The sequence below is a fragment of the Carassius gibelio genome, chromosome A9 (assembly GCF_023724105.1).
Source record: "Carassius gibelio isolate Cgi1373 ecotype wild population from Czech Republic chromosome A9, carGib1.2-hapl.c, whole genome shotgun sequence".
In the NCBI taxonomy this organism is placed as follows: domain Eukaryota; kingdom Metazoa; phylum Chordata; class Actinopteri; order Cypriniformes; family Cyprinidae; genus Carassius; species Carassius gibelio.
In genome coordinates, this window is record NC_068379.1 from 1,444,991 (window position 1) to 1,462,781 (window position 17,791).

At 38.5% G+C, this 17,791-nt stretch overlaps 1 protein-coding gene across 2 annotated transcripts in view; it reads right to left on the reverse strand.

Moving 5' to 3' along the window:
• Positions 1-1,826: 1,826 nt before the first annotated feature.
• Positions 1,827-17,791, reverse strand: part of LOC128019404 (cyclin-dependent kinase 16) — a 58,901-nt gene continuing 42,936 nt past the window's right edge. Inside the window, exons 12-16 of one of the 2 annotated variants that reach the window (XM_052605365.1) lie at positions 16,847-16,952; positions 14,348-14,390; positions 7,140-7,230; positions 6,795-6,872; positions 1,827-3,847 (exon numbers count right to left, since the gene is read on the reverse strand). In XM_052605365.1, coding sequence (XP_052461325.1) covers positions 3,759-3,847; positions 6,795-6,872; positions 7,140-7,230; positions 14,348-14,390; positions 16,847-16,952 — 407 coding nt within the window. In that variant the 3' untranslated portion in view covers positions 1,827-3,758. Of the gene's footprint in view, positions 3,851-6,794; positions 6,873-7,139; positions 7,231-14,347; positions 14,391-16,846; positions 16,953-17,791 lie in introns of both variants that reach the window. The other variant, XM_052605364.1, reaches the window with a different exon arrangement.

Here is a 17,791-nt window from a genome sequence, read left to right on the forward strand (position 1 = left end):
ACGTGGGGGATTGTTTACTTATAAGCCAATCAGCAAACGACTCACTTTCCTCAGCGAACGACTCACTTACCTCACGCAGCCGGCGACCCACTTTGCGCAGCCGGACATCCACTTTCCGCAGCTGGAGAGTCACTTTCCTCTCGCAGCGAACGACTCACTTTCCTCATCGAACGATTCACTTTCCTCACGAGTCACGCAGCGAACGACTCACTTTCCTCAGCGAACGATTCACTTTCCTCACGAGTCACGCAGCGAACGATTCACTTTCCTCACGAGTCACGCAGCGAACGATTCACTTTCCTCAGGAGTCACGCAGCGAGCGACTCACTTTCCTCAGCAAACGATTCACATTCCTCACTCAGCGAAGTTGAGCAAACGACTCACTTTCCTCACGCAGCCGGAGACCCACTTTTCGCAGCCAGAGAGCCACTTTCCTCTCGCAGCGGACCACTGACTCTCTCTTCATGTAGGGACCGAATATTATAATTAAAGTGACTTCTATATTGCATCCAAAAGAACATTTATATATATTTAAATATTCAAAAAGGTGTTTTTTTTTTTTTACTTTCATTAAAATATTTCAATAAAATGAAATAATTGCCTATTGCAAATTTATGAATCCATGGTTAACTTTTTTTCTGCAGTCACTGGGCTATATGTATTGAGACATTTTTTTATTTATATTTTGTAAAAAATAATAAAAAATAAACCTGAATTGTAATCATTCTAAACATCTGTATTTTCATAAATAAGTAGGCTATAATATGCTGCACCACATGCATATCTTGCTGTGTGAACACGTTCATGTGATTGGCTTATAAGTAAACAATCCCCCACTGGAGTGCGTTCTTGTGATTGGCTAAAACAAGGGAGATATCTGATTGGTTGCTGATCATTCCCTGTTTAAAAAAAGGCATTTGTGTGTCTAGCCAAGTCAGAGGAGTCTCAAAATTCACACACAAATGCAGTGAAGTTCACAGACCACAAGCAGTTTGTAAATCAAGATATATGTGTGTGTGCATCAGAAATACATTTCTGAATTTTGTCCTGTGCATTTGTGAATCTTGAGTGCATTTGTAAATGTTGTTTGCATTTCTGAATTGTGTGTTTATTTCTGAATTTTGTGTGCATTTCTGAATTGTGTATGCATTTGTGAATCTTCTGTGCTTTTAAAATTTTGTGTGTGCATTTGTGAATTTTGTGCGCATTTGTGTATCCTGTGTGTGTATTTATGAATTATGTGTGTGCATGTATGAATCCTATGTGTGCATATGTGAATGTAGTGTGTGCATTTATCTTTATTGAGAGTCTTTTGGCTCCATAATGATTCTCTTATGACAAAGTCATTTCATTTAGGTGTTATGGAAGTGTAATCTGCAGAGAGAAATATAGTATACATTCAGAAAAACTAAGAAGAGTTCTAAGGTCAAGGAGAAAGGGATTTTCTTAGTGTTTAGATTGGGTTCTACTTGAAAAGCGATGGATATTACAACTGGGTTCAAGGTCAAGTTAACTATTGTAGATCCTTATTAGTAAATAATACTGTACGCATTTAGCAAACCCTGAAGCATATTGTGAAACATTACTTGTCAAACTTCCTCGTTTGGCTAATGATTTGTGATGATTCACTGAACTGATGTGTTTTAAATCAGATGTCTCTCTGATTCAGCTCCTCAGTGTGTTGAACAAGGAGACATGTACAACATCCGGGAAGGTGGATCCCAAGGAATAAAGTTACCAAACACTGTTCTAAATAGTCTGCACCCTGATTTATGCCACCTCTGCATGTCACACGGGAAGAAAGCCAAACATGTTTGTTAATTAGATTAGATTAGATTCAACTTTATTGTCATTGTGCAGAGTACAGTACAGAGCCAATGAAATACAGAAGCATCTAACCAAAATAGCAAAACCTATGTGTATTCAAATATAAAATATTGTGAATACTCTTTATATTAAAGTGTTCTTGTTACAGTGTAATTATACATATACGTACAGAGTAATATTATTTAACTACATGTACTTACTCTATGGTTAGGGTTTGGCTTAGGGCTACTTGCGTGTAATATTATTAGTAAGTACATGTAACATGAAACAAGGACACCTTAAAATAAAGTGTAAATGATATAACTTCTGCACGCTGTAATCAGACTGGATTCACTCAGATAAGTGCATGTGAACAAACTCTGTGATGACGGCTCATGGATCACTCCGTACTGAGCCTGAACCGGCCTCAGTGTTAACTACTACTAACACACTCTCATCTGTCTTCCACAGCCTCATGCTGACACTTTCTGATTGTTTAAGAATGAATTACAATACTTTATACCAGAGTATGCGTCTGTGCTCACATGAATGTGTATTAGTGAAACCAGTCCTAAGCATATTTACATGGATCAATGAAAAAGCGCTTCAGATACTTTATATATTGAGGATTGTTCTCTTCTATGTTGATTGCATGCTCATTGTCAAGTGTCGAGTTCCTGTGATCTGCTCTGCTATATTCATCTCAGCAGAAGTTGTGCACTAATGTTACATCATCATACAGTATATAATATACCCCAATCTGAGTTCAGACAAAACACTTTGTTGATAAGTCTTCCCCTGAGCTGAAGAGAGTGATAAAGTCAATCAAAAAGTACTTAACAGAAGTATTTCTGCATTATATTAAACAAAATGGTAATAATGCCAAACGACTACTGGTTTATTTAGGATTTGGCCCACAGGCTCATGGAAGCCTCCACGATTACTGGTTTAGTTGGAGGTTGTAGTAAGTGATGGTGTGAAGATCTAACTGTGGGATGCGTCTCAAACAGAAGACTGTGTCCTAGTCTTTCTCAACACCGAACTCTAACATGAGATTTCCACCACCGTGGTCACAGTACAAAAACACTATTAAACTTAATTTGGGAAAAATACATCTTTATAATAACTGACTTTCTATCCGTTGTCTCCCATTGGATTACTTCATGGGCAGTTATTGTATATCATCTTTAATCAGTTATTTGTCTTGTATTACATAATGAAACTGGACTGTTCAGTACCTTCAGAAATGCATTCTTCTGTTTGAGAAGCATCCTGGTGATGTTGGGACTGAGAGACTGACAAAGACACATACCAGCTTGTACATCACAACTCAAAAGTATTGAAAAGATGCAGCTTTTTTACCTGTTTGACATCTTCACCATCAAATACAGTGATTGCAGAATTGCTAAATTATGAAAATCTGTTTGGTTTTGTACAGGCAAGGCCATTTTATTGTTGTAATACATTTCAAACACAGTGGTAAGATGTTGTGTGGGGGGTCAACTCTGGACACATTTTTTGTTTTGGAGAAGAAAAAGCTGCTAAAATTTGGCTCAATATTTAGTTAAATCCAAGATGGAGAACATTCCAACATGGCTGATACTGAAAGTACATTGATTCTGGCTTGGCCTCATTGTGAAGTGGGTGACCAGGCAAAAACACTGAACACATTGAGTGGCAAGTACTAAATCTGATGACATTAAGAGACATACTGGCAACTTCTTACCCTTGGGCTGCCTAAGAAACCATAACTAATAAATCTTTGGTGCTTGATGATCATATGCATATTTTCCCTACTTCATTGTATTTCAAACATTTACATACAGAGGAAAAATAAAATAAATAAATAAAATTATACAATAAAATATACTTGCAGAAAACCTTGTAAACAGGGAACAAAATATGTTTCATAACGAATGAAAGCAAGGAAAGTCTTAACCAGATGAGCACATTTATGAAGAGAGGGGGGCAGGATGTAGAAGACGGTTGACTCCTTCAGGGAGGAAATGTTCAGGTGGGGCAGATCCCATTCGATGGACCACTGCTGAAATATAGAATGACATATATATCAATCTGCTATGTGAGTCACAGTAAATTACTGCTGATGTAATTAACAAAATAATGAACTTAATAATCTAAAATCATTCAATAGAGAGCTCTGCCTAGAGTGTAATGGATGAACTTTGAAAATAAACATTTGTATTATAATGAGTAAAAGCTCTAATTCAACAGAAATCATGCTCTTGTAGAACTCAGCTATAATATTTCTACTATAATTGATATGAACTTGCTTTTAATCAGAACCACGACAGTCACGGTTCATGGTCTGTGTTGTTGCTGGTGCGATTGCTTGTCAGTGGTGTCCAGCAAACACGAGGCAGGACTGATAATCAGGGGTGCGTTTCTCAAAAACACTGTTAGCTGACTATGGTCGTTAGTTCCAATGAACTTTATTGGTAACGACGAAACTTGCGACCATAGTTGCTTTTGGGAAGCGCAGCCCAGAGTGGATGCACCTGTGACTTTTTGCATTACCATTTTCTATATCTGCCTCATGTTCTGCTGTGTTTGTCAGATTATTGTGTGCTAATGCCCTGTCGTTGTTTTCACTGGTGTTTCTCTTGTTCCTGGGTCTGTGTGGATTTATATCAGATTGCTCATTCACAGCAGATCGGTTCAGCTGGTCTCAGTCCCTGTGCTACAAGGGTCTGCTTTTGTCTGCATCACAGCATCTAACCATTTGCCTTGATTTTTTCCCCAGCATGTTTGTTGCATTCACAATTGGACCTTGAGTTTTCGTCCGTGACAAAAGACATCATTGATTCTTCTTACTTCAGGGATCTCCAGTCCTGCTCAGTCCAGACTCAACAGAGTAAATGGCTGCTGGTGACAGATTGACAGGAGTTTGTCAAATAACCTGTTTGTTTTGTCAGTAATTTTTGTAGTGTTAGCGTCTATGATCTGTTTGTCTGAAGATGTTATTGGACTATAAAGATAATTGACTACAGCTCTTAAAACTATGACTGTAATCTCCAGATTTAGATAGCACTATGGGATAAAAGAGCCCAGTGATCATGGATCCAACAGATCAAGGCAAGCCTCCACACTGTCTCACTGATAACCTTATAACTGAAAACTGTTAGCAAAGGTACATAAATTGAATGAATAAATACATGAATGAATAATGAAATAATTGTACACTAATCTCTTTCACAGAGATGAAGCCCATCAGTTTTAGAGAAATCTTTACCACGATTAATTAGCATGTCTGTTTTTACACTGGAATCACAAGTCGTTCACCGTTTGTATTCCCAATCCTAACATGGAAACCTGTCGGTCAGTGTCAGGGGTGGGACTACACCAGGGGGCGTGCTATTGTTGGGAAGAGACGTCACTCACAGACGATTGTTAATTAATTCCATAGTTTTTACCCCAAATGCAGCGAATGCCTTTAGCGATGCCTTTACCAATTGCAGTCAATGGGTAGCCTGTCACACACATATTTGGGAACTATTCCTTGTTTTTGGACATTTTGCCTGCGAGTCACTGTGGATCTGTACCTTTCCCAGCCCAGCTTTCGATGCTTGATTTGTTGTGCTTATTAAAGAAGGACTTTAGATAAGTTTAGTGGCTAGGGCTCAGATCTTCCACTCTGGGTTCAGGTCCCTGTCGTGACACAGCTGAGAGACACAGGCCCATGACTGATCCAGAGTATCCAGAGAGAAACTGCTTGACCATTCTCAGTTAAACAGTGCATCGGCAACATTGCTCTAAAAGCTGCGATCAGTGAGGGTGGATTGAAGGGGTCAAAAAAAACAAGAAAATGGTAAATTACATTCATCAATGGCATGCTCACATAGGAAAACAACCAGAGAACATATTATACATGGATATAAGTGGATGTTCATGATTAAAAAACTACAAAATGGCCACTTATTTACACAGCTAAAGTTAATTTTCTTTTTCCAATTGGTATGCAGCAGAAGAGAGAGCATGTGAATGTGAATTACTCATCCCAAACTTAAGTTTCTTGCACTTGAATGTCTTGTGAGTGAGAGGGACAGAACTCGCTGTCCACAGATCAGTGTTCGATGACAAGGACCCACAGATATAATAATCCCCAAAGCCCCTCAAAAGAAAGCAAGAGCTCCCTCAGTTGAAGCTGTAATATAAACACATTGGCGAAACAGATATGTGGTAATATCCAGTGCCTATTAATGTTTGTGCTCTAGAAAGCATTTACCACATGGTTTTACTGCATTTAGTGTGGAATAAACTTCATCTAGTGTATTGATGGAGGAGTTGCTTTAGTGAGGACACTACACGACAGACAGGAACAGCGTCACACACACATTACACACACTCCTCCTCCCCCTGTCCTCTCTCTTGCCCGGTTGTGCTCTCGTATCAGCAGTACGTCAGCACTCATATCATTCCCAGTCAAAACACATTTCACAATGCAGGACTATGAGTTGTGGAAAAATCCAAATATTTCACATGCTATTTTGGCAAAACTGTTTGGCGAGTGAAAATCCGGGCTGAAATTGTGCAGTGTGTCACTATTTCATTGCTCAAACACTTCTAGGTTGAGCTACATTCTGCAGAAAGGTGGTCCTCCAGTAGCAGGATTCAACATATCTGCCAGGTGTATTACTACACAATAACAAGTGTAATATTATTTATTGATGCTAGCTGTTGTCTGCGTATTGTTTATCATCACCTACCTTTCAAAAGATGAATCAACAGATCCTCAGTTAACAATAAATCACTGCTAGTGTGTTACTCAGGTAAATTGAATGTTTACACACTGTTCGATGTCATATTTTGTAATACTGAAATTCAATATTTTTTCTTTTGTTTTACTCCTATAGTGTTAATGACTTTCTCAGTTGATTTTTTGGAGGAGAGATAAAAATAGGGTTACCATCTGCTTCTTTTCCCCCAGCATGTACAAGGAACTCAAAATCCAGGTGATTATTTGCACTCACCCAACTCTCTTTGAGCTGGAAAGTGTTTCCCTGGGTCCATCTGAAGTCGGATCTCCTTGACAGAAAATATGGAGGTAGCTGGAGTGACAGAATTTAACATTTAATTAATACAGGCATGACATTTCAGCTGTGAATGTATGACTTTATAAATGTGTAGAAATTGTTCTGTTCAAGACTGTCCTTGCAAATGTATGTACACAGCATCACAGCTTACAAAAGATTATCTTATAAGACTATAATATAATATAATAATAATATAATATAATAATAATAATAATAACAATTATAATAATAATATAAGGCTGATATATTATGATTAAAATATTACTAGTATAAAATACTTACTGTCAGCCAAGTCCTGCACTTTTTCTCCCAGGTCTCTAAAATAAATGTGCCGGAGAGCCTCTTCTGCACACATACGCCGCCGTGCTTCAAACTGAAAAACACACATACATCTAATGTGAAGTGTGAGTTTCTTTTCTATGTGCATGTCTACAAACGGGATCTTACTATTAATCCTGCAGTCAAATATAAACTGAAACCTTTCGTGATGTTGTACTACAAGTCTAAGTTATGGGTGGTGTAAACATGGTTCTCTGAATGATGGAAGACCATTAACCAGCATTCTGTTACCAGAGACAGTGAAAGCATTGGAAGACAAATATAACCAAGAAACAAAACCTACACAAGGAGTTTTCAAACCTGTCCTGGAGGCCCTCCATCCCTGCACATTTGTTATGTCTCCCTCAACTAACACACCAGATTCACTTCACCAGCTCATTAGTAGAGACTACAAGACCTGAATTGAGTAATTGGGTTTGTCTGACAAGTGAGAAATACAAAATGTGCAGTCCTGAGGGTCCTCTAGGACAGGTCTGAAAAACCCTGCAAATCCACTTCATTTTCAGCGTTTATTTGCGCATTTTCTCCGTTAATAACGGCTCTGTGTAGTATGTGAAATCACGCACCCGAGGGAATTACCGCTGATTAGAGAACCGGCTTTACTGACGAGATGCGCATTAACGATCGGCTGATCGTGATCGGAGCAGCCCTACTTATAATGTACAACGTGATACCTTATTTTCCTTTCTTGGATTGATTATTTCATGGAAAAAATTTACTGATGAGAATTTAGCTTGCTTTGGCTGCCTTTATGTACCAATGAAGGTTTATTGTTGTATATGCCTAGTTATTGTTAGTTATTCATTAACCTTTATTGTATTATTGACCAATGCCTCTACTGCCTGTAATTAATACCCACCTGTGAAATACCTGTACCTCTCTGGTTACCTTATATCAGTACATCACCTGAACCTGATCACCTGTCTCCTCATCCTTATATAATATTGTGCTCTTTCCAGCATGCAGGGGGTTCTCTCATCCAATCAGGCCCGGCTGCAGGATGAAATTACTGAGGGGGCATGTGAAATTGTTAAGGGGGCTTAAATTTATTACACCATCAATGTTTAAACGTGTAGTATGGAATTTTTGGCCACCAGGGGTCACTCAATCAAAATAATAACATAAGACGTACTTTGATGACGTGGGGAAAGAGCGTAAGGCTCATGGGTGTTGTTGTTCATTGGAACACGCGCCATGTCGCTCCCTATCATTCCTCATTCATTCTAACTTAGTATTTTGACAATCACGTCTTTTCGAAAGGAGAGATATAGACGGTTTCAACGGCAACAACATAAACAAACGTTACTGCGCATGAGCGCTTTTGTGGACCTAACTTAACTTCCAGTAGACTTCCAAATAGAATCAATAACAACAGCCAAGTCCCTCTAGAGTAGATATTTTTTGATAACAAACAAAATGTTTTCTGTGTGGATCAGGCGGACTTAATGAAAATGCAATTCATTATTTTCCAACAGTAGATGTTTTAAAGCATAGACATAAAGCGCGAGAAATAGAGGTTTCCCCAGTAACAGCTGTAAACGAAGCAGAGCTGGTACGCTCATACGCTGCTTTATCAGGCATATAACATGCAAGTCTTCCTTCAAAAATACAGCGATATAAAAACACCCGTGCCTCGTTTTGATATTTAAACATATAAATGTAAGGAATTATTATTATTTAATGTGCAGTACGTAACGTTACTCAATGAAGCCTTTTTGAACAAAGATCAGTTTTAAAATTGTGGCGAGTCTCCAAAAATAAATAAATGTATGGGAAACACATCCCACAGCACAACCACCTCAGCCCAACTTCAGTCTACTCATCACCTTGACTTTAACTGCTTTTGTAGAAGGCACCGCAGCCAGACTGATATACACAACACAGACCGGATGTTAACTTAGATCCAGGCGCGTGCGCCCGTTGAAACCATCTATATGAATTATGAGACCCCTATCAAATAAATATTCCATGTAGCTAGTAGTAATATATGTTAAAAAACACGGTCGCCTTTCGTTAATAATTTTAATTACGTTATAACTATGATATCGAACAAGTTAGAGAACTGCATTTGAAGCTACTTTATTCAGCTAGATGTAGAACAAATGTAGATTTACATGCTAGTGCGTCTGCGTTTTACACAAGAAATCATTGTTTCACAAAATATACGGATAGATAAAGTTAGTTGAATGGATGCATACCTGTTTATCAGAATGCAAGCGAGTTCGGCACCTCTCTGTAGTTTCAGCTTGTCACGAAGCTCTCTCTATCTTGGAAATGCAACTCCAATATTTACCCGTGTCTTGTTGCTTCTCTTGTCCCAAAACCATCTCGGGTCATTTATTTCACCCGTGCGTTTGCGCTTCACAGAACGTGCAGGCAAAGCATAATCATGCTCCATAACTAAGTTATTGATTGAGGTTTAAATACGAATATAAACAATATAAATATAAAATATAATAGTCTCGATAAAGGCTACTACTTTTTCTTCTTCGTCTCGTCTTTGTTTCTGTTCGCCTTTGTATTTGGCGATTCCGCAGGAAGTTAGATAAACTAGAGGGGTCAAAGTTTATATGACGCCATAGATGGGCGACAAAACGGAAATAAAGAAACGTGCCGTGTCTTCTAATTAAACTATAATTTTCTCCGGATTTGAAAGTTCGTGGAAACTGTCGGGATGATGTAAGTACACAACTAAAAAATTTCTGCTATTTTTAAAGCAGAAAAATTACATATTGCGCCTTTAATACACACTGCGATCTCGCTTTGCAACGACAGATTTTTAAATACAGCGCTCCCTAAAACACTCCATATGCAACTGCAGGTAACCAGAGACTAGCAAATTTTAAACAGTGTAATGATGATAGATCATGTCCTATACCTTTTTAGAAGAGCTGCAGTATCCTTGATTTGTCACTGAATCACACTTAAGTTTAAAATATTCTAACTGACTCCCGAGAGTAAGATTTTTCAAGGCGACAGTTATTTTAGAACGTCCCCCCTTAATATTTCCATAGCAACGCGTCATATTTGTCACGTGAAACACCGCAGCCACAATAATAACACTGTATAACAGATGTAGGCTATACTTCATAACGTTTTTCCTTTTTTATTTGAAATATTCACAAACTTACTTACCATGTCATCAACTATTCTATATTCCGATTCTCAAATATGTGTAAGTGAGTGTGTTTGGTAGTTTAAAAATCTTTATAACAATAGAGTAAACTTTATAGTTAGCCTAACGTTACTTCCACTGTGTTTATCTGATATGAAAAAAACACGTCGGCAAATTATATTTGAATAGATTGTTTTTGCTGCTTTCACAGACTCCTAATGTAGGCTATTGTTTTACCAGTGCTTATGTGTATTTAAATGTATGAAATCTAAAATAAACATTATGAGGTTGAAAACACTGCATAGTTGTGATATATGACAGTGTTGAGCTCGTCTGTCTCTGGCTCAGCGCCAACCAACGCGAAAGACGTTTGAATCTGGCAGTAATGTCACGAGTTACAACCACTGATCTATTCGCTTGTTAAGTCTGATGTCACATAGCAACGCTTCCGTGTCCAAACGCTCTATCAGTTACTACGAGAAGCCAACAAAAGGTGCTAATATAAACTCACAATGTGATAGAATATAGTGAAAAAGTTATAATCTTAACCTTTAACTCCATACTGATGTCCCAGATAGGCAGACAATGGAAATATAAATATAAAAAAAAATATATATAAAAATTATTTCTGTTTGGGATGCTGTGGGCACGGAGACTGTATACCGTAAGTTTGAAAGCGTTTAGCTTAAATTATTAGTATGAATAAACAGTGCTCATAAACGGCTGCTGAGGTCGTATTCTCAAGTAAAGCGAGTTGAGGCTTGGACCCAGAAACAGCGCTTCTTACGTCATCACTTAACAACCGAATATATATAACTATATTATAGATCAGTGGTTACAACACTGAACATTCTAAATCCCATGGGGATAAGGTTGAACATTTTATTTTTAACCATGAATACAAAAATGAAACAGAGGGGGCACAAGTCAGATCTGAGGGGGCATTGCCACCTTATGCCCCCGTGTGGCGCCGGGCCTGCATCCAATTACCAATCAGATCCTTGCAGTAAAATTCTTTTTTAGAGAACAAAACCTCCAAAGTTCTGTTCCACCCATCATACATCCTTTGCTCACACTTGCCAGCCAAATTATTTCCGTAATGGTCGACAGGGTCAGCGTCCTCTTTTGAACCCAGACTGGTTCTTGTTCAGTGACAGAAAAGCAGAGAGCTGACTGAAGACTCCACATCATATGTTCTTATTTTGCTTGACTTGCAGCATCTTGACTCTTCTTGTCAGAATATGCAGAACAGCTACCTTTCCAATCTCTTGTCATTACAAGATTGGACTACTGCAATGCTCTACTGGTGTGTCTTCCAACCAGTGCGACTCAGTCTGAGTAGATGATCCAGAACACAGCAGCATACAGTAGCTTACTCTCTGCTGCAAGCTTCACCTCTAATCGACCTTCTATGCCAGCACACTGCTGATCCACCTCCACCATTGTGGTCTCCACCTACCAAGCTTTCTGCTCCGTATTCCAGAGTTTCATTAATGAGGTGTTCTGGGAGTACCTACAAAATTTCATCATAAATGTACATTAATGATATCCTCATATACTCCCAGAATGAGACAGACCATTGTCATCATGTGGTGCTGCCACTTGGCAGACTGAGGCAGAACCGGGGAGAGCCAAAGTGGTGGAGAGACAAGGAAGCCTGGTGGAGGAACAATGGGTCAACAAGGCTTCTAGTGGAGTCTAGGGCTCAGAGGCTCGAGGTGAAGCCAGGGGATTTACACACCTAGGCAGAGCTGGCAAATTGGCTGAGGGGAGCCAGCAGAGACATGGCTGGAAAACTGCCTTTATTTTAAAAAAGGAAGGAGAGAGAATGAGGCTGGATGAGAACAATGTTGCTGAATGAGACTTGGAACTAGCTGACAGGGGATTCAGGGCTATGTGAAACCAGTTGAACAGAAGATTCAAAGCTGGTTGGAATCTAAAAAGAGTATTTAAATAGAGTATCTAAACAGAGTGACTATACAGCGGAAGAGGATTGGCGAGGAAGGATGTTGCTCAAGGGTAGAAACAAGTCACTCAAGTCAATCAGCCTCTCCAGGCAGTCCAATTCTACCAAAATTTCCTCTGGGATGGTCATGGGCACCTGCTCAAACACCTGTTCAGACTTTGCAGAAGCCTCGGGATCCAGGGGAGAAAATGGCTCTAGCACATGGTCCATGGCAGGCATAGTTGGGTTCAGGGTCTGTGGCATGTAATGATTTCTGACTCTTGATGATGGGAGTGGGCTATAGCTGTGTTGTGAGTACCTAGAATATCAAAATCAACTGCGGCCGGCAGATCCTTTTCCTATTTGACACCTAAACTCTGGAATAACCTATCTAGCATTGTTCGGGAGGCAGACACACTCTTGCAGTTTAAATCTAGATTAAAGACCCATCTCTTTAACCTGGCATACACATAACATACTAATATGCTTTTAATATCCATTAGGCTGCATTAATTAGGTAAACCGGAACCGGAAACACTTCACATAACACCCGATGTACTTTCTACATCATTAGAAGAATGGCATCTACGCTAATATTAGTCTGTTTCTCTCTTATTCCGAGGTCACCGTGGCCACCAGATCCAGTCTGTATCCAGATCTGAGGGTCACTGCAGTCGCCCGGATCCAGTACGTATCCAGACCAGATGGTGGATCAGCACCTAGAAAGGACCTCTACATCCCTGAAAGACAGCAGAGACCAGGACAACTAGAGCCCAGATACAGATCCCCTGTAAAGACCTTGTCTCAGAGGAGCACCAGGACAAGACCACAGTAAACAGATGATTCTTCTGCACAATCTGACTTTGCTGCAGTCTGGAATTGAACTACTGGTTTCGTCTGGTCAGAGGAGAACTGACCTCCAACTGAGCCTGGTTTCTCCCAAGGTTTTTTTCTCCATTCTGTCACCGATGGAGTTTCGGTTCCTTGCCGCTGTCGCCTCTGGCTTGCTTAGTTGGGGTCACTTCATCTACAGTGATATCATTGACTTGATTGCAAATAAATGCACAGACACTATTTAACTGAACAGAGATGACATCACTGAATTCAATGATGAACTGCCTTTAACTATCATTCTGCATTATTGAGACACTGTTTTCCTAATGAATGTTTTTCAGTTGCTTTGACGCAATGTATTTTGTTTAAAGCGCTATATAAATAAAGGTGACTTGACTTGTGATGTTGTCCTTCACCTCACCAATGCTAAATTGTGAACCACACACAGGCAAAGCACAATATCCAGAAACTTAGCCAGGGGCCTGCTGGAATCTTGTCCTGGCATCCAATGGCCAATGTTCCTATCCACTCTCTCCAAAAACAGTCATAGAGTCATCCCACAAGGTCTGGTGACAATATTCCAAATACTCCATGGTCTCCTAAATTTTCCAGCCATCTTGAATAATGGAACACAGAATAATTTGTAGTCCAAGAAAAACTTCTGCTAGATCCATATTTAGGGTCTGACAAGGATGAGTTTGAGCAGGATCTAGTTGCAGCAGTGAAACAGCAGTTCAACAATAACTCAGTTTAATTCAAATCAGTCCTTCTCAGGAGAGAGAGAGAAACACAAGAACAGAACAACCACTTGACACTGACTAAGAACTGACAACAAACTAAACTAAACAGGAAGTATGTACAGGGAGAATATATACACAGAGACTAAATGAGTGCGTTTACAAGGGGCAGGTGGACACACTAGATTACTAACTACTATAAAAGAAGACGGGAAATAAACACAGGAACTGGACACACAAATATAAATCGTAACAAAACATTACATTTAAACTCAGAGATTAACTTTGTATAAATGACAGCACAGATAATAATCCTGAATTTCCTTTATTAGTCTTGACTGACTGTAAACATATAATATGGACAGATGGCTCAATTTATTAAGTACTCAAGCATCTTTGATAATAATGAACATACTAAAATGGAGAAGTAAAAATGTAAATCATTAAAGTAGACATCAATAAAAAACTTTTTAATGTTTAGGTATTTCTTCGCAAGGGTAAAATTAAATGCATACTTTACCTGTAATAACTGGCATAGTAGATCATGACCGTCATTGGTGATCCTGTAGAACACAATCACACAAAACATATTATAGCTATAGCTTTCCCATCTCCATGTTAACTAATTTTAATAGTTATATCACATGTGGGCAGCACTGAAACATCTTTTTTATCTTGTTGGTCCAGCTTTAATTCTGTCAGGTAGAACAGGAGTCATTACAATCTTTAACCCCTTTACGGCAAACATCGCCGACGGCCCCAGTTTATTATTGTTTCACTTTCACAGCACATTAAACATCACTGTCTTACTTCATCTGGACAAACTGTGCATCAATTGAAAGTTTAAAGACTCTAGTTTCGATATTTGACCAATATTTTGATAAAACATTGTTGCAGTGACAGATATTTAGTGATTTATGTCAGAAGTGCAAAATAATAAATCCGTATTATGCCACATTTTGAATAGAAATTCACCACTCACTCGTATTCAGTCATGTCAGCAGCGGTTTATTTGTGTTCACATAGACTCACTGAACAGCGTCAATAAGGATTTATAGACCAAAGATGCATATCTGCGGAGATATATGGATATATTTACTGATGTTTACTTCATATTTCTTAAGACAGAATTGTAATTTCTATTCATTTTCCATGGATTTACGCGATTTGATGATAAACAGCCTCTCCCAGCGATCTGTGTGCGCAGTGGTCACAGCTCGTGCTGTGTGTGACTCAGACTCCGATTGAGACTTAGGTCTCTGCAGAGCAAAACTGGGCGTTTATCACCATATGGGTGTTTTGAAACTGCTGGGTGTTTCTGAATCATGCAATCTAAATTATCCCCCTTACCCAACCCCACCCCTAAACCTAACGTCACTATTACATCAACTAATCAGGTATCATGGTGTAAATACACCTTGATCTCGTAACTCCCATTACTTTCCTGCAGAGACCTATACTTGCTCCGATTGGGCCTTCCCAATGTCAATCTGAGAGTGTCATATCTGGACACCGCCCCATAGTGTCACATGCTTCCTGCACACTTCCTGGTAGTTATCTGGTCAAAACAACACTGAAACACCTCTGTACACACGAAATATCCAAATAATAAACCCACGATTACGATAGTAAAGCTTGGTATGAGATTTTCTTGAGATCTGGGGCGTTTTTATAAAAAAAATCGAAAATGTACATGGGAAATGCTAACTTGTGCAGCGATGAAAAAGGCTACAAATAACATATTTTTACAACAGTAAACGACCAAATTCCACCCCTGATCGCTAAAGGAAGTTATTATAAACACTCGATCGGGGTTTAAAGTGAGTTTTGAGTAAAAGTGTATTAATAATTTCATAAATTGTCTGATGTAGCTTGATGCTAACGTTAGCTACAATGCTACTAATAGCAGGTGCTTTTCTTCTTCATAATGCATTTTTGTCTCAATAATTCACGTAAGGTCGTAAGAAAATGTTTTGTTGTATTTTTATAGTAAGACTTTTGATAAATAAGAGCTAAATGCAAAGAGAGACTGAAGTGAGATCGCTGCTTTGTTGCTTTGTAAAGCCTGAAAAACCACAATCAAGGCTAATAAAGGTGGAATAAAAACAAAAGAATAATGATAAAAGAATAATGCGGATAATGTGTCATACCTGGCGGAGGTGTGAAAGACTCGTTTGGTGAGAACAATAGAATAATGAATCGGGCAGCTTTCAACAGTGAAACATACACAAAGAGCACAGGAATGTTTACATGTGAGATCTTACAGAGATGACAAGGGCCATAAATCAATCTGATTTGCCTTCTCTAAAAACACACATGACATGGCCTTAGAAAATATTTCATAAAATTCACAGTTTTACAGATTTGATTATGAAATTTTTTATGAAGTTTTGGGAGACTTGTGGCCTTAGCTACACTGTGTTTTCAAACTCATTTCCTACATCAACAATTTTTAAAATACATTTAAAACATATGTTTTTAATATTTTTATTTTTGTTTTTATGTTTGAGCTTATATATATCTATTATCATAACAGTCTGAGTGATTCTGATTCCTGAACAGTAAACTTTAAAGTGTCAGCTTTGTGAACAAAGGTTGATTATGTATCTAGTCAGAAAGAATCATGAGCAGAAACCTTTTTATTTTGGGAATGTAATTTCGGTCTCCATGCCAAAAAAGGGGGGTTACTAGTAAGGGGTTAATAAGTGATAGCCACGATGCAAACCACCACTTGTGTTTAACTATTAATGGCATTTAAAACAAATATGCTGCTACAAAGCTTAGCCTTTGGCGTAAGAAATATACCAATTAAATAATCTAATCTGCACATGGATCTTAATTGTTCCTCAGTATCAACCTTGTCTAACTGAGGGTATTAGGATTTTCTTCCTACAAAAACTGTTATCTAAGACTTAACAATAAAGATCATTTACAGATCCACAGAAATATACAATACCACAAACAGAAAGGATTATCACACTAAACACACACACACACACACACGCACACACACACACACCTGGGTGCATGTGTGATCAGAGGTGCCCCATCATAATGAGGAAAGTTGTGTGAAAGGAAGCTTTCATTGGTGTTGATTCCTGGCCAAGACTCCTCAGTAGGAGTACCTGGAGATGACATACAAGATTGTAATCAAAACAGACCGTCAGCTACTCTCCAAGACATTAGAGTCAGCTATAGATCTAAATAAAGAAGTTGTGGCTTTGCAAACCATGTTCTACTGTAATGGGATCTTGTAGCTTATTACACTGGCACAACATAAGACTTTTTTAAACTCAATTATGAGATCAGTATCATTTAGAGACATGATGTAGACCAGTGGTTCCCAAACCTTTTCTACTCGCGGCCCACACAACCAAACACATATGTGTGCGTGGCCCACTGCAAAAAAATAACTGACCCCGCTATTGTTGGGTTAATAACTTAGTACTCAGAAGCTAGATTGTTAACTGTCTTTACTGAATGAACTGGCAATGAACAGAAAATAACTCGGGCTGGCACCGCTCAGCACAACTGCTATTGTTCTGTAGCATATGCAGCAAAAATATCTAAGATAAATTGGTGGTTTATTCTTAAACCCATCGGCGAGCTCGAATAGTGGAAGCATAGTTACAGTTTCATATTATTTTTTGTTATTTAATTATATATATATATACATATATATATGAAATGTTATTATGTTATGACTTAGACATTTTTACATATATTAACAATATTATTATGTATTTTAGTAGTAATCGGTGGCCCACCTGCAATACCACGGCAGACCACAGGTTGGAAACCACTGATGTAGACCATATTTTACTGTATTTCATTTAAAAGCAAACTAGTTAAAAATCATACAAATATTCAAATAAACATGTAACAATAAACACAGTAAACTTAGTAAAGACACAATACTATAATAGAGCCTGAGTCATGCATGTGCAACCCATTGGACCAAACA